Source organism: Diplotaxodon limnothrissa, linkage group LG5 (assembly GCF_057381915.1).
Source record: "Diplotaxodon limnothrissa isolate DT_005_m linkage group LG5, D_limnothrissa_male_GT1.1, whole genome shotgun sequence".
NCBI lineage: Eukaryota > Metazoa > Chordata > Actinopteri > Cichliformes > Cichlidae > Diplotaxodon > Diplotaxodon limnothrissa.
In genome coordinates, this window is record NC_140600.1 from 24772222 (window position 1) to 24795953 (window position 23732).

The following is a 23732-nucleotide window of genomic DNA, read 5'->3' on the forward strand; positions in this document are numbered from 1 at the left end:
TTCCTAAATCCTGATATATATTTTCCCTCACACCTTAACTTATCCTTATGCCCTTTTCCATCAAGGTTAAGGTAAAGTGATAAGAAAAAGAAAGCAGGAGGTCATTTTTTGGACTTTTCCTTTTTTTCTTCATTTCCTGCCTTTGTGAGAATAAGTCATCACTGTGTACATATACAGGGAGTGCAGAATTATTAGGCAAGTTGTATTTTTGAGGAATAATTTTATTATTGAACAACAACCATGTTCTCAATGAACCCAAAAAACTCATTAATATCAAAGCTGAATGTTTTTGGAAGTAGTTTTCAGTTTGTTTTTAGTTTTAGCTATTTTAGGGGGATATCTGTGTGTGCAGGTGACTATTACTGTGCATAATTATTAGGCAACTTAACAAAAACAAATATACACCCATTTCAATTATTTATTTTTACCAGTGAAACCAATATAACATCTCCACATTCACAAATATACATTTCTGACATTCAAAAACAAAACAAAAACAAATCAGCGACCAATATAGCCACCTTTCTTTGCAAGGACACTCAAAAGCCTGCCATCCATGGATTCTGTCAGTGTTTTGATCTGTTCACCATCAACATTGCGTGCAGCAGCAACCACAGCCTCCCAGACACTGTTCAGAGAGGTGTACTGTTTTCCCTCCTTGTAAATCTCACATTTGATGATGGACCACAGGTTCTCAATGGGGTTCAGATCAGGTGAACAAGGTGGCCATGTCATTAGTTTTACTTCTTTTATACCCTTTCTTGCCAGCCACGCTGTGGAGTACTTGGACGCGTGTGATGGAGCATTGTCCTGCATGAAAATCATGTTTTTCTTGAAGGATGCAGACTTCTTCCTGTACCACTGCTTGAAGAAGGTGTCTTCCAGAAACTGGCAGTAGGACTGGGAGTTGAGCTTGACTCCATCCTCAACCCGAAAAGGCCCCACAAGCTCATCTTTGATGATACCAGCCCAAACCAGTACTCCACCTCCACCTTGCTGGCGTCTGAGTCGGACTGGAGCTCTCTGCCCTTTACCAATCCAGCCACGGGCCCATCCATCTGGCCCATCAAGACTCACTCTCATTTCATCAGTCCATAAAACCTTAGAAAAACCAGTCTTGAGATATTTCTTGGCCCAGTCTTGACGTTTCAGCTTGTGTTTCTTGTTCAGTGGTGGTCGTCTTTCAGCCTTTCTTACCTTGGCCATGTCTCTGAGTATTGCACACCTTGTGCTTTTGGGCACTCCAGTGATGTTGCAGCTCTGAAATATGGCCAAACTGGTGGCAAGTGGCATCTTGGCAGCTGCACGCTTGACTTTTCTCAGTTCATGGGCAGTTATTTTGCGCCTTGGTTTTTCCACACGCTTCTTGCGACCCTGTTGACTATTTTGAATGAAACGCTTGATTGTTCGATGATCACGCTTCAGAAGCTTGTTGTGTTGATGTCATTAGACCACACCCCTTCTCATTACAGAGATGCACATCACCTAATATGCTTAATTGGTAGTAGGCTTTCGAGCCTATACAGCTTGGAGTAAGACAACATGCATGAAGAGGATGATGTGGACAAAATACTCATTTGCCTAATAATTCTGCACTCCCTGTACTTCACTTCGTTCCCTGGCAGATTGTTTCTGCACTCACAGCAGGGAAGTGTGTTGGCCATTCCCCGTCTTTCCCTTGAATGATCTCTTGTCTGTTTTACGTTTGCCTTCTGCCTGATATTCGCCTCACATGGACTCAAAGACTTGCTCTAAATGCAATCTTGCCTGGTAATAATTTTGCCTTCCTCTGCTGTCCTCTTACCTGTGAACCACAACAATGGGAATAGTAGGGCTACATCAGCCTGACTGCACTGCATTTCTTAACTATCTTGTTTTTGAAAAAACATTTCTAGTTTTTATGCAACTTTCCAAGTTCCTCCTATTCAGAAGTAAGGCTCACATACCTCATAGACTTTCTATCTTTTTTTGCAGTATTTGATTAATATTAGTAAGTTTAGTCGAGCCGAGTGGATATTTTCCCCAAGCCCCTGATAAGATGTGTATTAATAAGTTGAGCACAGCATTATATCACTTTGTTATTGGGAAAAAATGGAAAGCATTTCAGTGTGTGGAGGATTAGTCGATATTCAATTAACCCAGGCAGACAGTCATGGTGACTCTTTATCAATACCTCTTTTTAACTGCACACCCGCAGCACACTTAATTAAACTTCCCATTAATAGCATCAAACAAGTGAGAAAACTAACAACACAAACACTCGCATAAGTTTGGAAAAGTGATCCAAATCCATACAAGCACCGACCGGAGAAGTGGTTATCAAAGGCAGTCGGCCAAGCTGCTGCACTGGCCTCAGGTCTCGGCTGTGATCATAGATGCTCTCAGTCCAGTTGTGGAGACAAAGGAGGAGGAGGAGGCTGTGTGTTTTGGACATGGCACAATTGCGTGTCCTCAAACTATTTGTCTGGTTATTGATGTGTATCTGGGACACCCTGTGACTCTTGACCCTGAAATCATTAATTTCCGCGCATTCCACAGCTGGGTTTATGAAAGCCCTCCCTCACATGGCTCAGTGCAGAGCGTGGTTATGACTATGAGGGAAGAGCTTCGAGATTCTTTTAGAAAAGCAGTAATTTTGAAATAACATAAAGCCTTCTATGTAAATCAAGAGCCCTCTGATAACCCTATCCTTATTCCAGACCGTGCTACATTTCTCTTTGATAATCAGCTACAAATCAGGGCCAGTGTGCCAACTGGGGCAGCAATGTGACTGTCTAGATAGTGATAATGATCTGCTAACATGTCTGTGCTGCTGTAGATCTTCTCTACTAACTGTAAGCAATAATTCTGTCTTGGACTACATCTGTTTCTGTGTGGACAATGTAACAACTTGGAAACGATTCCGTGTGTTCCCTAATAATCCACCCTGGATGACACACGGAGTTCAACAACTTATTCGAACAAGGAACAACGCTTTCAAATCCGGGGACCAGGAGGCATACAGTGCTGCCAGGGCCAACCTGAGAAGAGGCATCAAGACTGCCAAGCAGCAGCACAGGAGGCGTATCGAGGCCAGGTTTGAGAACAACACAAACCCAAGGCAGGTCTGGGAGGGCATCAGGGCTATCACGGACTACAAAAGAAGAACACCATCACCCTCAGCCGACAGTTCTACTCTGGCTGAGGATCTAAATCTCTTTTATGTCCGTTTTGACAGGGAGAACACCGACCCTGTCCTGTCCCCTCTCCCCTCAACCGACCCTGCTCCGGTCCTGAGCACTCATGAGCTGAGGCGTGTGTTCCGGAGCATTAACACCAGGAAGGCGGCCGGGCCGGATGGAGTGCTGGGCCGGGTGCTAAAAGACTGTGCTGCGGACCTGGCGGACGTCTTCACCTCTATATATAACACCTCGTTGTCCTGTTCACTGGTACCATCCTGTTTCAAAGCAGCAACCATCGTTCCCATCCCAAAACAGTCAAATGTCACATGTCTGAACGATTTCAGACCTGTGGCACTCACCCCCATTCCCGCCAAATGCCTGGAGAGACTGGTCATTAAACACATCAGAGCTGCTTTTCCACCATCCCTGGACTCGCACCAGTTTGCATACAGGGAGAACCGGTCAACCGAGGATGCGATCGCCACAGTGCTGCACACATTACTGAAGCACTTGGAACACAGGAACACCTATGCACGGCTCCTCTTTGTAGACTACAGCTCGGCTTTTAATACCATCCGGCCATACAAACTCCGTCCCAAACTCCACCAACTGGGACTTAACTCCTCTCTGTGCAACTGGATTGTGGACTTCCTCACTAACCGTAGACAGAGTGTCAGAGTGGGTAAGAACACCTCTTCCACCCTTGTGGTCAACACCGGTGCCCCTCAGGGGTGTGTTCTGAGCCCTCTGCTATACACTCTCTTCACCCATGACTGTATTTCCTCCTGCGCGTCCAATCTCATTGTTAAGTTTGCAGATGACACCACAGTGCTCGGACTTATATCCAACAACGATGAGACAAACTATAGGACAGAGGTGCAACAACTAGAGTCATGGTGCCACGACAATAACTTGGTCTTAAACACCAAAAAGACCAAGGAGATCATTGTAGATTTCCGGAAGAGGGGTCATAACAACCATCTGCCTCTCTTCATTGGCAGTGAGGCGGTGGAGAGGGTGAGCAGTTTTAAATTCTTGGGGGTAACTGTGACCGAGGACCTGTCCTGGGGCAACCATATCACCTCAGTTGTACGGAAGGCCCAACAGCGCCTCTACTACCTGAGGAGACTGCGGAGCGCACACATTCCCAGATCTCTGATGTTGAACTTCTACAACTGTGCCATCAGCAGCGTTCTGACGTATGGATTTCTAGTGTGGTTCCCCAGCTGCACCAAGGCCGATCAGCAAGCACTCCAGCGGGTGGTGAAAGAAGCTGGCAGAATTATTGGAACAAGTCTGCCAGAGATCAGTAATATCTTCCCCACTCGCTGTCTGAGGAGGGTGCACAGTATCCTGCGGGACCAACATCACCCTGCGCGCCACCTTTTCCATCTGCTGCCCTCAGGGAGAAGGTACAGGTCTATACAGGCCAGAACATCCAGACTGGCCAACAGCCTGTATCCACAGGCTGTGAGGCTCCTGAACTCTCTGCCCCCCTCTCACGGACAATAACCATATCCAACTTCTTAATAGCAATGAACTGGTCTGCATTGGTGCATCATATCTTTATTCTCTTCCCCCTCCTGCCCCCCCCCCCCCCCCCCCCCCTCTTTCTTAAATAGATAACTATCATATCTGATATCATATCTCACAGTACAATAATATTGAATGGGTTGCATTGTTGTATTTTGTCATGTTTCTCAGGTCTTTGTCTGAATTTCTACGAACATTATTGCTAAGGATTGTCTTATTGCATTGGAGTCACACTGGGTTAAATATGTACACTTGGGTTTTAAGGGGTATTTATTATTTTCTTCTTTTTTTTGGGGTTGTATGGAAGCCCCAAACGCAATTTCATTGTTCTTGACAATGACAATAAATAAATAAATACTAAAAAATACTAATTGTTCTCTATGGGAATAACTAGATGTGTATTTAACAGTAGCTATTATGGGAGACCTTGCAAAAAAAGATTAGAGGCCACTGTTTTCCTATCCATACAAAGCTGCAGTACAAAGAAGGGTAAGTCAACCCTCATAAAGTGAATCGAATGTTAGTGTTGGCATATTTACAAACTAACTTCAATGAAACTGTACAACCCATTTCCCTATAAAAAATTTTTTTGTGTGTGTGAGTTAACATTATATGTACTTGGTATTTAGTTTACACCCAAATATCCAATTTGTTGCAATATTCATCAACAAATGTTAGGTGTTATAATTGCAAACATGATTAAAGATGCAAAGACGTTCAGTTTAAAATTATACAGTGTTCACAAAAGTCTTTAGCAACCCCTCATTTCTTTATATTCTGCTTCCATGGAGCCACATTTTCTTTTAATTTGTCAAAAGTGGTCTTGAGCAATAGTTCACCAGGCTTTCTGCTGGCCTTGTAAAGTTTTTGTTTGGACATTGACTGCTTTTTTACCAAGAACCAAGTTTTAATTGTGATATTAGGTGCTCTGTTTCTAGCAGCTGTCACAAAAACACATAATTTGTTTCCACTTCTATGAAAAATACTAAAGATAACACAGTTTAATAGGGATAAAATAGTGTTATGGACCAACAGGTTTATTTCAAAAGACATTTTAGCAAAAAACTTGGAACGTCTAACATAGTCCGCTAAAAATATTAGCAGAAACTGGACATGTGGATGACAGAAGAAGTGGCAGACCTAAAAAAAAAAATACAAAATCTACAGATGAACAATATCTGAAAGTCCTTAAGAGTTAGGCAGAAAATATCCAGAGAAAACCTGAGTGATGCTTTGTTGAAGCCTGATCACAAATGGCCTGAATGGAAAGGTGGCATTAAGAAGTGGTATTAAGAAGCCCTTCTTAATGGAAGGAAACAAGGAGAGAAGGTTGAGGGTTGATCTTGTCAGAATTGATGAAATTATGAACACAGAAAAGTACTGCCAGATTTTGATCCACAGTTTGGAAAGCGTCTGATTGGCAACAACTTCATTTTGTGGCTCAAGAGTTTTGCACAGTAATTTTTAAGCCCTGGAAAAGAATTTTTTCTCAAATTTGAGCAAAGCAGCATTCTCACTTGATGACATTAATATTTAATCTGTTTTCAAAACTGTTGTGCAGATTCTGTTAATGGCCTTATCAGCTGATTGACTAATTGTGTCAGCTCTACTTAAGACCAAGAAAGAGTCCCAGCTGGATTCACTGCTTCAGAACTTTAAAAATGCAGCGTGCCATTAATAATTTGTTAATAAAATCAGCTTTTTCTCCTGCTCCAGCCAAAGATAATGACATGTAGTAAAAATATTCTTAACATTTTAGAGGCACAGCTGCTTACAGGTATAGACACGTTATTCAAAATCACTTGTGTCTTAATTAAATCAGTCCTAATTAACCTGAAGCAGTATCTTCAATAGTTAATGATTTTTAAAGAGATAGCATCCTGTTTCCATTTTCATTTTGACCAGGCAGTATAGCGTAATATTTTTCATCAAAGGACAGACACTGGCTTTACAGAGTAAAATAGTTGAGTCAAAGTAGAGGAGTCAAGGCCACATAACCCAAACAACACCAACATTCTGAGGACTTTATTGTAAAACAGTATGCAGTGAACAGACTACCGGTGCAACTAACAAGTTGTGTGTCTCATTTGGTTGTCAATCTCCTGAGCCCGCTGTCCCATCTTTGTTTGTCACTCTGTGCCGTTGTGTGAATACCAATGAACAGCGAGCCGTTATCACCTGAGCCTCGGATGACAGCATCTCAGTGATGTATTGCTCATCAGCCTCTGTTTCGTGCCAGACAGGATGTGTTTTCTTACTTGGAAAATGAAAATGTCAAATGCAGATCTTTAGTTGTGACGGCTCAGCAATATCCCAGATTGTTTTAAGTTAAGATGCACAGCCTAAACCATCTCTAACCTTTTAGATGCGTGATGGAGTTTTACAGCTGTACAGATAAGAAACAATGCCGCCGCGTTTATTTCCTGTGCTTGCTGATAAGCCGAAATATAATTCTCCAAACTGCTTTTGATCAAAGATGTGAAACTTTACTGTGTTCCCGCCACAACTCCATTGTAATTCTCCAGGCCTCTTCTGTTACCGTGTAGCCCGTTAGAGGGCTGTTCCTCCGTCCTCTACTAAGTTTGTTCTGAATGCTGAAATGTTTTCCCCTTGGGTGCCTTGTGCCAGCCCCCTTCCTCTTCCACCGATGTGGGGGTGAGCTTTCCCAGGACAAAGAGAAGAATATATAAAGGAATGGGGGGGGGGGGGTCGGAGAGACAAAAAGACAGCGGGTGTGTGAGCAAAGGAGGCCAAGTGAAAAGATATAGAGGGCTTGACAAGTGCTTGTCAAAGGGCTCAATACTGCTGGCAAGCTTTGAGTGTGGGGATACAGAGAGAGGAAGAAGGACAGAAAAACAATCTGTACTTTTCCCCCCTATTACAAACCCAATTGCTCACTCCTTACAAACTCCACAGGGTGTGGGGTACACACCACGCTCTGTGTTTAGAGAGTTACTGGAGAGCAGCTCAGTCCAACTTCACCCCCACCATCTCCCCTAGTCCTCCTGCACATGGTACAGTCCATTTAAAAGGCTGCATGTCATCTCAGTGTGTGCAGGGTCCTCTCTGAGAGCAGCTGCTCACAGCACATTCTCCTCTGCGGGAGCATTCACTTTCCCCTCCGCCTGCTGGGCTGCATCTTTTTCTCCCCTGCCTTTTTTTCTTTCTCTTCCTGCTCCCTTTGGTTTCTCTCTTCCCCTCTTTCTCCCGCGCTCACTCTCTCCTCTCGCACACACATGCTTTCTCTGACTCTGTAGTGCTTGGACACATTCTTTATGCAGTAACAGGTAGACATCATCCCTGTACTGCCGGCTTTTTTTTTTTTATGTGCGAAGTACACTGTGAGAGAAAAAGCACAGGTGGAGTAGGAGAAGAAGAAGAAGAGGGTGATAAGAGGTGGCGGAGGAGGAAAGGGTCTTAACTTCACCTCCTGTAATGCTTCTCTTGACACCATGCTGCTCTGTGTGGATTTGGTCCTCAGGGGAAAATCCTTAAAATGATGGAAGACAACAAACAGCTGGCACAGAGGATTGATGGGGCCATCCAGTCTGCCAGCCAGGAAGTGACCAACCTGCGCTCCGAGCTCTCCGCCACCAGCCGTAGACTGGCAGAGCTGGGTGCCAGCAGCCCCCCTGGCTTGGAGAACCACCACCAGCACAACCACCACGATGACAGCCTTCACTACCGGGGTGAGTGCCTGAATGTGTGCGCACTCACATGTAATCTCGTGCCTCTGTGTGTGTGAGAGAGCGAGAACAGGAACATGTGTGAGTGTTTTGAAATCAGCAGTGGGAAGTATTCTAAGAATGTGCAGCGGAGTGACTAATATCATCCCACCGTTCCTCCATTGACTTATTTTTCCCCATACTCAGCATGAGAAAAGTCAGCAGCTTGAAAGAAAAGAGAGAACGACTGAGTGTTGTTATTAAATGGCAGGGAGGGGTTGGGGTTAGAGAGCGTGGGCCAGAGTTGCTCAGGGTTTGGTTTCCCAGGCAGCAGCTGGGCTCCTCTGGGGCTGCACTCCCTCCAGCTCTGGCTCCTTCTCCGCACTCTCCCCGAGTCTATGAGGAGAAACTGTTGTGCTTCATGCCCAGAAACTGCATGCCAGCATCTCTGAAGGAGGGCGGTGACACCATGGCACTGCCACTTAGCTGGGAAAAAGATGTAATGAATGACGAACGAGAAGTTAAAGAGAAGTTTTCATGGGACTGCTCATTGAGGCTTCCTGCTCTTAAAATAGTTCCTCTTGGCTTCGTGTTACACTTATTGATATCTCTCGTGTTGCTTAAAGTAATAACTTGGCTAAAGTGCTGTTTTATATCTAGTTATTCCATGACTAATGATGTCTGACAGGAAATTTTTATCTAGTGTGAGACTGTGTTCTGGGTCTAATTAAGCCTCGTTACGACGTATTCGAGTTAGTTACTTTTATATCGCCGACATCTTGGATTCATTAATGATCATCTTTATGGAGTTTGACAGGAACAAGAATAAAAGGGGAATTTTTGTTTTCCTGTTGCCTTGAATGCATTAACAGAACAGCAAATACTTGTGTCAGCTATCCAGATAATTTGGTGAGAAACTTTCAAAAGTTTCCAAACTTAACAAATAATATTTTACATTCACTGCATGCACAGAAAATTTGGCTTGCTGAAAAAGAGAGCAACAGAAAAAAAAAGACCTTTCACCTTTTGGTGTTTCTGTTCTGCATTCGAATTGAATGCATCTGGGAGCCTGTATGTTTTTGAGATCTTATCATACCCAGCCACAGTGGCTATTAAATGCACTTTAAAAGATATACAAGAGACTACCCAAGTAGGAAAAGGTCTAATGAATGAAGAGAAGATATAAGTTACAAAGGACTAAAAGGTTTTGCTAATACTTGTGTTACAAATCCCACAACTTAATGGAAGCGAAACCATTATAGTCATTCATTGTGGGCATGCTGTAAAAGAAGAAGTACACACTGAGAAAATGGTAATAATAAGCTGACAGTTATTAGAGAAAAATACAACTGCAGTTGTTACTGCTGCTCCTTTTTCTCCAATGCAAACAATTTATAACAAAAAACTCCATTTTCATTAAAAGAAATGTTACAATATGCAAATTAGAGAACATAACAGAGATTATTCAGCCAGCTGATTTAGCCCTCAGCTGCTGCCTAATAGATATATTTTTCAATCCACCCGGTACACAGAGAGTGTAAAAGAAAAAAAAAATATGAACAAAGCACTTTATTATTCAGAAAACATGTTTAAAAGTGAGTTTTTTGCATTGCCAGCTACAGTTGGTAAGATTTTCTTGACCTGTAAGTCTTATGCATTGAGCACAGCATCAGGTGCAGGGACTACATGGGAGATTCTCCTCTTTTCTTCGAAATTCAGCCGATGCTGGAGCGTGATGGTTCAACTACCAATGGGAAAATGATATAAGATCCAAACAGATTAATCTGAGTAACAGATTAATGCTTATCAAATGGCCAAACCACGAGCAGCAGAGTGGCTTCACAAATCCTGAAAAGTACTATGGCGCAGTCATTGAATCTATTCTTGTCATGGCTTGAAGTATTATATATGCTGCATTTATAGTTTGTTTGTTTGTTTTTTGCGATAAATGTCAGTTCAAGCCCAGTCTGAGTGTTTCATCTGTGTGGCTGCTGCAGTGAGTTATACATGTTGTGTTCATTCAGCTTGCTGTTCTGACTCCCTCTCAATGTTAACAGGCAGCCTGACATTCCCACATTCCTGAATGTCAGGGTGGTGATGTCATACTTCCTGTTCCCAGAGGCCAGGCTCGCAGTCAGGTGACTGATTAAACTAAACACACCCACACTGAGAACCGCTTGGCTTAAACATGTTTTTGTAAGTTCTTAAGTTTAGGCGTTTTGGGGTGTGATGAGCCAGCACCATCGTCCAGTGGCTTAGTGAGATTAAATGTTCTTTAGGTGTGTATCCCTCTCCAGGCCAGGCTGTTCGCTTGCCCGTTTGTTGGCCATGCCCTGTGCAGGATCAAAGCAGTTTTTTGTGTGTGTGTGTTTTTTTAATATGCATGAGCTGACTTCCTGTAAATATATTACACTGTGCCAAATGTCAGAATTTCTGCTGTGTTTCAACTCCCTGTGGAGCTACAACAGCATCTCTGACAGACATCCAATAAGCCCATAAACACAGCACTTCAGCTGTTCCTGATGGCCTTGGAGTCCATTGTGGAGTCCTTCTAACTGAGCTAACCACAAGGAGAAAAGCATTAAATGAACCAAAACTTTCAGTCTGTTCACAGAGATCCAGGATTAACTTGGTTATTTGCTTTTGCTAATAAACATTTTGTATAATTTTTACACTTACCCTCTTTAGAAGATTTTCGTTATTTACCGGCATTTAAGAGTACAGTATAAGCATTCAACGGAAAGGTCTATGACTGGCTATTAGACATGACCTTTATCATTCTGTTCAGGCTGCTGACATTAATGTATTCATTGCCAGGACAATGAAACCCTATTGAGCCTCTCTCTTGATAGACCCAGTTGATGTCAAGACCTTGTTTAACGTCCCTAAACAATCAACTGCATTGCTGCTGTATCTGTGTTCCACTGAGCTGTTTGGAAAAAATACATATTCATCTTCCTCTCAGTTTGTCTCAGGGACCAGAAGCGCTATGAAAATATCCTGTCCTCTAAAATCAATGTTAGGTAACCCTTATGGGGTTTTACATTATTTATATAAGCGCCTTGCTGTCAGTGGGTGAGAAAGTGCACATCGTGGACTCATGAGAATCTGCCAATTGCAATTCATAAGTCTGTAAAACACAACCATAAGGCAGCTGTTAGTGAGTCGTACAGCTCGGAGAGTATGGATGACCTTTGGCTGCTTTAACGAGCAGAGGACAATAACACAAAGGGAGAGAGCACTGATGTGGGTATTGTCTATCAGTTGTCATTTGTCCTTGAGTATCACAGTTTGTCATTGTAGAAAGAGAATAGTTAGGACAATGCTTTTACAAAGTGAGTTATTTCAGACATTCACGGTGATGAAGGTGATGAAGGTGATGAACGTTATGAAGGTTATGAAAGGGAAAGTAACTGAACAAACAGAACATTTGATGACTTTCAGTTTGAACATTTCAAGGTTTTTGGGGAGGACGATGTTGCGTTTTAAAGACCTGACTCGCTGACACAAAATTAAACACACAAGGTAAGAGGTCAACAGCAACGAAAATGGAGTTAAATTAGACCTTTCAGTGAGAAAAATTCAGAGCTTGTAGAAAAGCTTAAAATTCTACTGCCAACAGCAAGTGGAAGCTAAGCGAGACCTAATGAACCGTTTGGCAGTTTAAATAAGTTAACCTTCGAATTTATGATCAATTTGGGGTGAATGTGGTAACTATTAAGGAGCTCTGAATTTGTTACTGCTCCGGTCCTTGCACTTTGTTCAGGTTTGCTGCTCCAGTGGCATAGTTTAAAAACAACCCACCACACAAAAGGCAAAATTGATTTTTATAAATACTTGAAGATAAATGTTGTTGTATTAATAAGAGTGATAAACAACTTCCTTCCTGTTTGAAATAGGCCGTCAGTTCTAAATACATATTCCTTTTTCTATGTGCGCCTTCTGCCTTAATTCTTCATGGCACAAATTCAACAAGGTGCTTGAAAAGTTCCTCAAAGATTTTCGTCCATGATGGCATCAGAGCATCACACAGTTGCTGCAGATTTGTTGGATGCACATCTATCATGTTAATCTCCCCTGAACCATGTATACAAGGCACGATGGATTCAGGCTTTCATGTTGTTAACGCCAAATTCTGACCCTGAAATCTGAATGTTGCAGCAGAAATGAGGCTCAACAGACCAGGAAACATTTTTCCACTCGTCTATTGTCCAATCCTGGTCAGGCCTTAATTAATTGTACCCTCGGGTTCTTGTTCTTAGCTGGCAGGAGTGTCACCCAGTTTGGTCTTTTGCTGCTGTTTCAAGGTTGAATGTGATGCAGATTTAGACATGTTCCTCTGCATACACTGGTATCAACAAGACATTTTCACCTAGAGAACTGCAGCACACTAGATATTTTCCCTTTTCAGACCATTCCCTGTAAAAACTTAAGAGATGGTCATGTGGGAAAATGCAGTAGATTAGCAATTTCTGAAACCAGCTTGTCTAAACAGGTGTACCCAATAAAGTGCTGAGTGAGTGTAGTTAAAAGTAAACTTTAAATACTAATACTTTCAGAATCAGATAGTCTTCCATCTTAGCATTTCTAATAAAGCTCCCATGCTGCATACCAAAATAATGTATTCTGAGATTGAGGAGAGTGGCAGTACAACTTTACACAGTGTACTGCAAGGCATGCATGCTGATTAAGTATTCACTAAAAGACCCCGCGATTATCTTTTCTCCAAAGAGGAGGAGCTGAACTGGCTCTAATGCTCTCTGCTGCAGAGTAATTGTAGAAAAGAATCCTCTCCCCATCTGGCCTGAGTTTGTTAGACGCCTAGGTCTCTCATTACTTCATCCAGCAGAAGAGCGGGGCTGGGAACACAGTGCCAAACTACAGCAGCAAAATCCCATTCACCCCAGCTATTTCCCTGTAATGCTCTCTGGACCACCCGCCTTCCTGTTTGCTGTCTGCATCAGAGCAAGTATGCAATGCAATGTAAGCTTCCCCCTGTATTTACCACCACGCGAACACCCCCCAGCCCTTTCTTTATTCCCTGCCTACGCTCCCTCAGCCACACCCCGCCTGTGGTCAATGCAGTGTGAGAGAAACTGTGTCCAAACAATAGCCCCGGAGAAGCAGCCCGTCACTTCCCTAACATTTGCCCTCTCTCCTACTCTGCCACACAAGTCTTCCTACAATAAAAGAAGTAATCGTGGAATAGAAGGGACTCCAACAGCAGGTGGAAACAGCAGCATTAGCGGGTGGTTCTGCTGTTAGTTAGAGATGCAGACAACAGTGATGCTGTCGGGCACAGAGGCACTGTTTTAACACTGCAGCAAGAGCTCCTCTTACTATCCTCCTCTTAAATGCTGGTAAACTGATTATCTTCAAATTAAGATTTTTTTTTACTTAGTTGTAGATTCATGCATGATCCAAAACTTCAACACATAATAAATAGCTGGAAAAACTAAGAAATGAAACCTGTTAGTGTGCAAAACAACCTGGAACAAGGTCATAGAAAGGCAATCAAATGTGAAACCAGAACTTAAAGTCTTTACAGTGTTTGCAGTTTAGTTATTTTATAATTAAGGTCCTGTTTGCATTCAGTGTTTATTTTGTTTTCAAATACATTTGAGTGTCTGTGCTTAACAACTGAATAGAGCTTAGAAGTACTTACTGGAACTGGCGGACTTTGTTCTATGGAGGTAATGGCTTTAAATAAATAATGACTCTGTGGTTATTTGTTTTGCTTTGTAATGGAATGCAAGCCCCAGTAATGAACTGACAGAGCAGTGCAGACTGTCAGTGGGAACAGAAGCCTGGTGGACTTTTGCTTGTGCAAGAGTTTCCACTTTGGAATTTAGCTACGCAGAGAGTAGGAAGGAGAGATGGGCGCCACATATTCACTTTCATCTCCATAAGGGGCTTGGATTGTTTCAGTTTCTTTGAAATCTTACTTAGTGTGTGGTTCACCAGGCGAACATTACCTATTTCACATTGCAGTGTTTGTAAAAAGGTCAGAGGTGGCAGATGACAGCTGACCTCAACATGTCTTATGGGTCTAGTAGCAAAGGTGACAGAACTGCTGCCCCCGGACACCAGCTGGTGATGCCGTTCCTTCGCTGTGGGGCGCCAGATGGCCGCAGCGCTGTCACCGTGCGGCCCATGTTGTGTAAACTGCCACCTTGAAGCGAATGAGCCTGCAAAAAGGCGGGCAGAGAAGTCTACAGGCAGTGAGGCAGTGGAGCAGAGCCCGAAAAGGGAACTGCAAAAAAAAAAAAAGCCAACTCTCAGAGAGGGTACATCTCAAACAGACATTCCTCAGCACTTAAATTTTCCAGGCCAGCTTTATCTGAATGAAACTTCACATAGCAAGTCAGTGAAAGCCATTTCAAGGAGAACTGAGGAGTACTTTAACCATGACACGAAGCACTGAATTGCTTTCTGGTGTGACACTCTGCCTCTGAGAAGATATTATTCCTGTCAGTGAGACTGATATGTCTCCATATGCTAATTATATCCATGAAGGCTAAAGTGCTTATTTAACTGATTCTTTTCCACAAGTTCCAAACAGTCTTTTTTTCCCAGATGATTTTTTTTAAAGGAAAATGGCATTTTAATATAGATTTCCTGTCTTATGTCACGGTTCAGGTTAGGAGCACGTTGTGAATGTGGCTTTTATTAGCAGGGGAGTCGGGAGAGAGGGACTGACTAATGAGGATATTCCTCAATGTTATCATTGGTACTTTCCTGCCAGTTTCCCTCACATGGGGCCCCCTCATCATAAAAGTACTTTGCAGAGTTTTCATCCAGAAAGGAAACTGCTGAAAATGAGAACTCTGCATAACTTCAGTGACTATCTTGTGTTTATCACCATCACATGTCAGGGGAGGGAATTAAGTATTACTTCCTGGTTGTGTTTTATGGGCCTTGTAGATGCTCCATCTGTACCATGTGCATCTGGAGAGGATCAGAGATGGGGAAACCTGCAGCAAGCAGTTCTCTTAAGAGGATTTCCTTAAATCTGTTCTAGGTAGAAGAAGACAGAGTATCTGGAGGAAGGATGAGGCTTGAAAATCGGTACAGGTGTTTGACCGAAGCCTGGCATAGGGGACTTTGAGGGTGTGCATCTCCATTAATGACACGCTGAGCCAATGATTGAAAGAGATTCACTGAACTTCATACAAAAAAAAGGGAAAAGAGCTCAGACAGACTGATGATTCTCCCAAGTGCGGTGTTTCAAAACTGTTGTGGCCGCCTCACAACAGGAGGCACAGATAATGATCAGGCTTAAAGAACCCAGCTCCTCTGCCTCCTCCGTGCCTCCACTCTGCACATCTAGCCTTTCGTTTTCACCTTAAATCATTCAAATCCCTGGCGAGTCCAAACTTCAAACAATTGAAACTCTCAGAAAGAAAGAAAGAAAGATGCAGACAGCAAGACACGAGTAAAGCCTGGTTGCTTCCACAACAGTCTCAGCTCATCCTATTAAAATGCCTCATTGCTTTAGCAGCGGAGACTTTTTATTGCTGCTGGTACATATTGTTGCCTTGGTTGCAGTTTAAATCCATTCCCAGAAGAGAATGGACTTGGCATGGAGGAAAATAAGTTGTGAGGAAGTGCAGACCCCCTCCCTTCTCATATCCAGAGGATGCAAAGCGTGACATTCCAGCAGAGCAGAGGATAAGCAGAACACTTTTCTGCTTCTCCGAATCATCTGCTTCATGCAGGCCTCTGACACGATTGATGAGCTGAAGACATCCTGAACATCGGGACAATGCTGAGCGCTGTTAAACACCCACAGGATCCATAAATGGCAATGCAAAGGATGTGTACGTCTTCAACTCATGTCATTATCGCGTCTCTTGTGTAAACATGAAATTATATGAGGAGTTTAAAATCAAACTTTTACATGAATCCTTTATTATTCTAAATTTGTAATGCAGGAGTTTCTCAAGTCAGCTGCAAAAGTATTCCATAAAGCTGTGTTTGGATTATAGCTCAAATAATTAGGCAGTTCACTGAGCAGCAACTGAAAATTAATGATAAGCAATTTGATTTTCTTTAGTTTTTTCCACTTTGTAGCATTTCTGAATATAAATGTTTACCTGTTTTCTTCTTCTTGCATGATAGCTTACCTGAAAATGGACAAAGCCATCATTTAAATAGAATAATTAGGACTTTAAAAAGTGTGAGGAGCATTTCCAGTTGTTTCCTTACATTTAAGTAATAATATCCTAATAATGATTTCATTGTGAAATCAGTTGTGGTATGCGGTTTACCAAGCTAGGTACAGTATGTGCTAGTTTGAAGCCTTCTTCATGTGAGAGCTTCCTGATTTCTTTCTTGTTTTTGCATCCTTGTCAGAGTCTTAAAGCTGGTTGTACAGTCCAGCATGTGTTTCCATCAGAGTACACGATTCTGGTCAGACAGAGTCGGGAGAAGTCTCCCGTGCAGTCCTCCGAGGTCTCGACTGGTAGTTGCTGGAAGCAGATCACATAAACGCCTGCTGAATGTTGACTGTTGGACCAATTGGCCGGAATAGAGGACAAGCTGAGTTCAAGAGGAATGGGATAAAAAAACAAACTTCAAAGATCAAAAAATAAAACATGAAATGCAGACACAGCAGCTGTAGTGGACACTTTTCATAGTTTCTAACACTTGGTCTCACTTCACCATCAGATTTAACCATCAAAGGCACAAGCAGGAGTGGCCCACAGACCGGTGGTACCACATCTTTGGACACTGCCTCCATCTGGCAACAGAGCTCACTGAAAACAAAGGGGCATCCCTGGACTGGATCTCACAACCTCATCTAACAGTCATTTGTATTTACAATGACGGTTAAGGCACAGGAGGCTGCTGCAGTATTCTCCTGAATAATAGGTGTCACCACTCAGACATTATCACGTCAAACGTGCTGAAAAGGAGGAGAAGAAGTCAAAACCGGAAGCCAAGACTTTGTCAAGGGTTTGTTTCACAAACTCAAGTTTTCAAACAGCTAGAACATCTCCTTCTGTGTGTCAGTTTGTCTCTGAGCTTTGGGGTCCTTAGGGGACTAGTAAAGCGCTATACAAATACAGGCCATTTACATTTGTAGTTGGTGTACTGTAATACAGTGCAGACGCTTGCATTCACATCCAGTCACATCACTGGTACCCAAAGACCCTAACACAGTCGCTTTAGAGCCAGCGCTAATTAGGTTTGGGTGTAGAGTCCAGTGACAGGACCGAATGTAAGAGATTACAGATCCTGTTGCATATGTATTTCTAGGATTTCCTTTCTCAAGCCGCAAACTATAATGAGGACATAAAGTCCACACACAAATGACACACAGTTCACTGATAATTGTACAGATTTTTCATGCCAACAAAAAGCATGTCTTTGTTTTGTAAATCACTCATAAAACTCACCACATCTTTTGGGATTTCTTTCACATGCAATTCTGCCACGATTTAGTCACAAAAAAAACTCATAAAAGCAAAAACTTGTTAGCATAGTCAGAGTTTTGTGCATGTAGTAGTTGTAATTTGCGTTCTGTGTTGCATCTACACACCTTTTCTCCCAGGCTACAACAGATGGCTCACACTGCAGCACACCTCGCTGTTTAGTTTCTACGGGGAATCCACTGAGCGCCGCTGCTCAGGTTGTTTCCAATTACTCTAAAATGAATAAGTTCTGTCTTTGAATGTATCATTAGGGAAAACACTGATTTCACAAATGAGATTACACACGTCTGACAAAGCCTGGCGTTCGAGTTTGAAAGAAACTTTTACTGCTTCTCTTTCTGGAGGAACACTGCTCTTTTTGAATCTGTCTTCCAGTCCTCATAATCACACTTTGTTTTTACTTTATATTCCTTTACTTTCACTTATTTGTAGTAAACATTTCTTAGTTGTGCCGTTTAATTGGACAAATTCTCTTTGAAGGTTTAAAAAAATATATCTGTAGGGAGTTATTACAAAGCAACAAACGTTACATGTTTCTGTTGATGCATCACCATCATCATCATATCTCCAGGCCCCCTGAAATGTTGATATCAGGCATGTAAGTGGGCTCCATCCCTGAATTATTTTTGGTTTGCAGCCTGAAGGCATTAGTGTTGAAAGCATGCCTCTATGTTTTCTCCTGCTGAGGAGGTCCTACACAAATATTTATCAGGTCGCCAATTACCGTAGCCCGTGTTCCCAGGCACATAGAAAAACAAAACAGTGTGCCTCTGTTGCCAGGCGTGTTTATATGCATTCCTGCAAATCTGATTATTGTTTGAAATAAGTGTCTTGCTAAATTTGACCTTAAACCATATGTGCTCCATCAATATTCCCGGAGACAGTGCACTTCTTCTCTTGCAGCTTATTGTTAGAAGCAAAGAGGCATCTTTATCACAAGACCTTTAAAAGTTACACAGACCTGGCAAGCAGTCAGATCAATTGTCAAAGAGATTGAAAAATAGATGCTTTATAGAGAGAGAAAGCAAACTCAATTTTCCACATAAAGGGATCAGAAATAACCACGTGGTAATCTCCTGTATGCATAGAATTACATTATTTACTCTTCAGATTAGGATACATCTGCATCTTTAATATAAACAAACCAAAATTAAGCCTGCTAATCTATTTCAGCTGATGGAATTATCATTCTCAATTGACTACAAAGCTTTACAAAGGCTACTCAGTGAAACTGCTGTGGGCCGTTTGATCCTAAATTATGCAAATTGCAGTGAAAATAGAAATGAAACAATCAGCAGGTTTTTTTTTATTCTATTCAGCATTTCTTTCAAGCTTTGCCATATCTAGTCTCCATTTAGATTAATAGGGTAAACCAGAATTTAGAAAGCTGCATTAATGTTCTAATCAGGATATTGCTGACTTAGACTCATCATTGTATTGACATCATTTCAGGTTTCATGCATAGCAATAGGACAGTTTCTTCTATATGAGTTCAGGCTGCATGCACTCACATATTACAAACCGCTCACTTGGCGGTTTGTAATTTTTTTCCTGTGATCGGACATTCTCAAGTTTGATATTTTTATTTAAAAGTTTTGTTTTTTTATTTAAATACGTGCCTGGTGTATATTTACTGTGTTTATTTTTCAGGTTGTTTCCTGTTTGTTGCGCTCATGGTGGCTCAGTAGTTAGCATAGTTCCTTCATAGCATATCTGTTCTGAATTAGCCAATAAATCAGTGTGTATACACTCACCAGCCACTTCAAGAGGTTCATCTTGTTAGTACCAGGTTGGACCCCCTTTTGTCTTCAGAACTGCCTTAATTCTTCTTCTAATTTTGGTCCATGTCGACATGATAGCATCACATAGTTGCTCCAGATTTGTTAGCTGCACATCCATGATGTGACTTTAGCAGTCTGAACTGTTGATGCAAGACAGGATCTATCTGTCTACAGCGAAGTCCAAGACTCATTAATCCAGGCAGCATTCTTCCAATCTTCTATTTTCCAATTTTGGTGTGTCTTTGCTGACCTTAGCCTCAAGTTCCTATTTTTAGCCGACAAGAGCGGCACATGGTGTGGTCTTGTGCTGCTGTAGGCCATCTCTTTCAAGTTTTCACTGTGTTATGCATTCAGAGATGCTCTTCTGCATACCTTGATTGCACTGATGAATTACTGTTGCCCCTCTCACTGTCGTCTGGCCATTCTCCTCTAGCATCAGAAAGATATTTTTACCAAGAGAACTCCTGCTCACTGGATAGTTTCTTTCTGATCAGTCTCTATGTAGCATCCACAACCATGGCATGTTCAGTGATTGGATGATCGGATATTTGCATTAACAAGCTGAACCATTCACTTCTCGCTGGTTACATCCTCTTGTTTATTTTTTTTCCATTCAAGGTTACCATACTACTCATTTTTTGCCTGTTCTTTTTTGTTTGTTTTTTTGTTTCCTTATGTTCCCATTGATGTCTTTGAGTGTGACTTTTTGGACCATTTTTTCAGTTTGTCTCATCCCAGCGCCTCGCTCGAATTGTTTGTTTTTGCTTACTCCAAGTGTATGACCTCTGCCTGGATTAAAGAAATGGATTTTGGATTTCCGCTCTGCCTCCTGTGTCCAACGTTTAGGTCCTCCTCTTTCTGAAACCCTTACACAAAACAAATCAAGGGCAGCATAGTAACCAACTGATCCTGTACTTCCAAACAAAGTATTATAAGCACCAATCAAGAGAGTCTCACAACTCATGCCAAAGTCCCCATTTGCCAGCGTTCCCAGGCATGCCAGTTTACCCCTGCAACCGTTTCTTTCAAGCTTTCAGTTTTAATGCCTTCCTTATAAAAGTCTCTAAGCCCACGCAAAGATAACCCCATTGAGGAGATTTTCTCTGACTTTAACCAAGTTCTGTTTTTTAAGCCTGAGTAATACTCTTTATGACTAGTCATTTCACTGAGACACGCTAAATCTTAAGATTGCTTCTTTAAGCATCGTTGGACTTCAACTATTCTGTCTTCTGTCATCTGGTGCTATTACCGCACCCACTCTCTGGTACTGGCCCTCTCATGTTGAGGATGGCAACGTCAACAAATGGACATATGTGATGGAGTTTTCTGCTCTGGCCACGAAACAACGAGTTCTATTCAGCGTGGCCACCATCACTTGAAGTGAAGTGGGGTTTTTTGGAAGAATGTTTCAGATTCAGGGGTTTCCCACAGACTCCCCCTAATTAACCGCAGCAAGAGACTCAGCTACTCTCTCTGTCCGGGAATGTGCTCCTAAACCTCCAAGTATGCCACTGTTCCATCCATTCTGTAAGCCCTCCCTACTTCCAACTAATATCCAGCGAGAACAAAACACAGTCATTTTATTTTACAGCATTAAAATGTAGCTTGCCATCACCAGTGTGTGAATGTGTGTGTGAATGGGTGGATGACTGGATATGTAAAGCGCTTTGGGGTCCTTAGGGACTAGTAAAGCGCTATATAAATACAGGCCATTTACCATTTTACCATTAAACAGTCAGTCAGAAGGGACCTACCATACCTGTATGTTTTACTGTTTTAAATGAGTCACATTTTCCTGTGGGTCTAGTTGAGGTCGTTGGGCTAGAAGGGGTTGTTTTTGTTTTGTTTTGTTTTTCATGGGTATTATGTGGCAGCTAAGACAGGTTCTATTACTTTCGCTTTATGAGGTTAATGCGTGCCACAGGGCCGCACAACATCCACTGCTTTGTCAAAAGACTGGACTGAAGCAGAGGAGCTGGGATGTGTATAATTTATTGTCCACCGTGAGGTCCTGAAACTACAGGCAGAAAACAAGAGATAAGGAGAGACAAGGCAATAGAGAGGAGAGGAGAGGAGAGGAGAGGTAGTTTCAGGCTTAGCTCCATTATTAGATCCTGTGTGCTGCCGAATTGATTTTGAGGTCAGTCCATAAAGCACACTGCCTCAGCACTGTACTAACAGTGGCATCATTATGGCATTATTAGTGCAGAGCGGGAGGACTCACAGGGCTGTGGGAGTAATTTACAGGTGTGTTAAACATGACTGCTGTTCCAGAAAGAGAGAAAAGAGCCCAGACCATTTCTGTCACACTGCTGTTAGCTAATTACATTCAGGGGGTACCTGAACAACATTTTCATTTTCAGCATGAAACTCTTGCTTTGATGTCACATGAGCCGCTACCTGAGAACTATACGCATCCTGCTAAAATGACCTGATAACTACAGTAAGTCAGGTAGTGCTCAGGTAGAGCAGGAAAGCTCTATACAAGAGCCAGTCCATTTACCGTTTATTTAGCATTGTACCATAGGGAAATGAATTGCTTAGAAAAAGTAAGTCACAAAATAATTTGTTTTGTAGAGTTTTCTGTGTGTAAGGCTGTAATCAGCTGACCTGTGCTGCTGCTTCGACATTCACTGAGCTTTGAGGATTTAGCTGAATTCAATAAGATGTAAGCAGATGTTTAATGAGCTGCATGGTTGACTTCCAACCCCTAGACACCATAAAGCTAGTACCGTATAAAAGCTACAATTCAGTGAGTGAATCTAATCAGCCTGTATGCTCTGTAACCTTACATTGCAGCCAGTGCAGCGTCACTAAAGTGGAAAGTGCTGAGTACAATTTCACGCAGCATCTAAATAACACAAAAAAGTGTACTTTTGTTAGTTTTGCAAGACACTTCACAAAAACATAATTCAGCAACAAATCATGCATTGATCCAACATTCATTTAAAAACCATACAATGAATGAGGACATTCCATGTAAGCTTTGAAGTTTCCAGTTTATAAAATGTCACTTGCTGAGCAATCCTTCTCTTTAAAAATAGTCTAATCTTCCTTTTCTTGTCTCATTTCTTACATCTTTCTCCATTTTTCAGTGTTGCACATTGCATTGGGAAATGCAGCAACTTTGCATTAGCTATCACACAAATTTTGTTATTTTATTCTTGTTCCTCTTCCGTAGCTCTAGCTAGATGCGTAGGTACGACTTTATTTACATCTGCACCATGATCGTATCACAGAGATGAGAAGTAAAGAGGGAATGTGTTGAAGGTGTAAGCAGATCATAGGATGCCATTATTATTCTCATAGTGAGAAAGTATCTCCATGCTGTCACTGGAAGCACTGTCAGGTTATAGCACATGAAAAATTCAATCATCCAATAGTAGCCTGCCTATCAGATTTAATTGCTCATTAACTGAAGGTACTGGAACGCCATTGGAGATCTTTCTGGAACACTTTAACCCCTAATTGAAGCCATTTCTGATTAGGCTTTGGTGAATAGTAGATGGATAGCACTGAAAGGCCAGATTAATTTCTGTTGTCCTGTTTCAGGTTGCTAATGAATTTATTTCCCTATTTATAAACTACATGACTTTTAGATACTCTTTATTTGCTGGTAGTTTTTTAGGGTCGCCACTTGCCCAGGTTCCACAAATGTTTAAAGGACATACTGCGCACTATGCAGAGATATGACAAGTGTTTTGGCTAATAGGTCATTGGTAGTCACCATGTGCATGCAAAAATACTACTTTGGTTCTTTGCTAAGGTTTCTGTTATTTGTAGACACAACACATCCATCCTTTTTTGTGTTAAGTGGCTTAACAACGTAATTTTAAAAATCCTCTAGAAATGGTCAGGTACAAGGACTGGACTGAAAACGAGTGAAAATGTAATTACAATGTAACAAAAAAAACCTTTTAATAACCTCCAAGAAGCTTGGACAACTTTTACTCAAGACCAGTTTTTAAAAATTGCAACAATGTCTGGAAGCAGAATATAAGGAAATGGTGGGTGACCTGAGATATCCGTCTCTGTTAGTTTCAAAAAGCTGTAGGATAGCAAAGGGTTTAAACATCTGTAACATGTTCGTGTTACAAGTAGAGTAAGATAAATGAGATAAATAGTGCATATAAACAGAAAAAAAAAATGTCTGAA

At 41.9% G+C, this 23732-nt stretch overlaps 1 protein-coding gene across 1 annotated transcript in view; it reads left to right on the forward strand.

The window, feature by feature from the left end:
* kaznb (kazrin, periplakin interacting protein b) overlaps positions 1 to 23732 on the forward strand; it is a 137281-nt gene that overhangs the window by 58264 nt on the left and 55285 nt on the right. The window contains exon 3 of the mRNA XM_085354339.1: positions 8176 to 8383. Coding sequence (XP_085210465.1) covers positions 8176 to 8383 — 208 coding nt within the window. The remainder of the gene's footprint in view (positions 1 to 8175; positions 8384 to 23732) is intronic.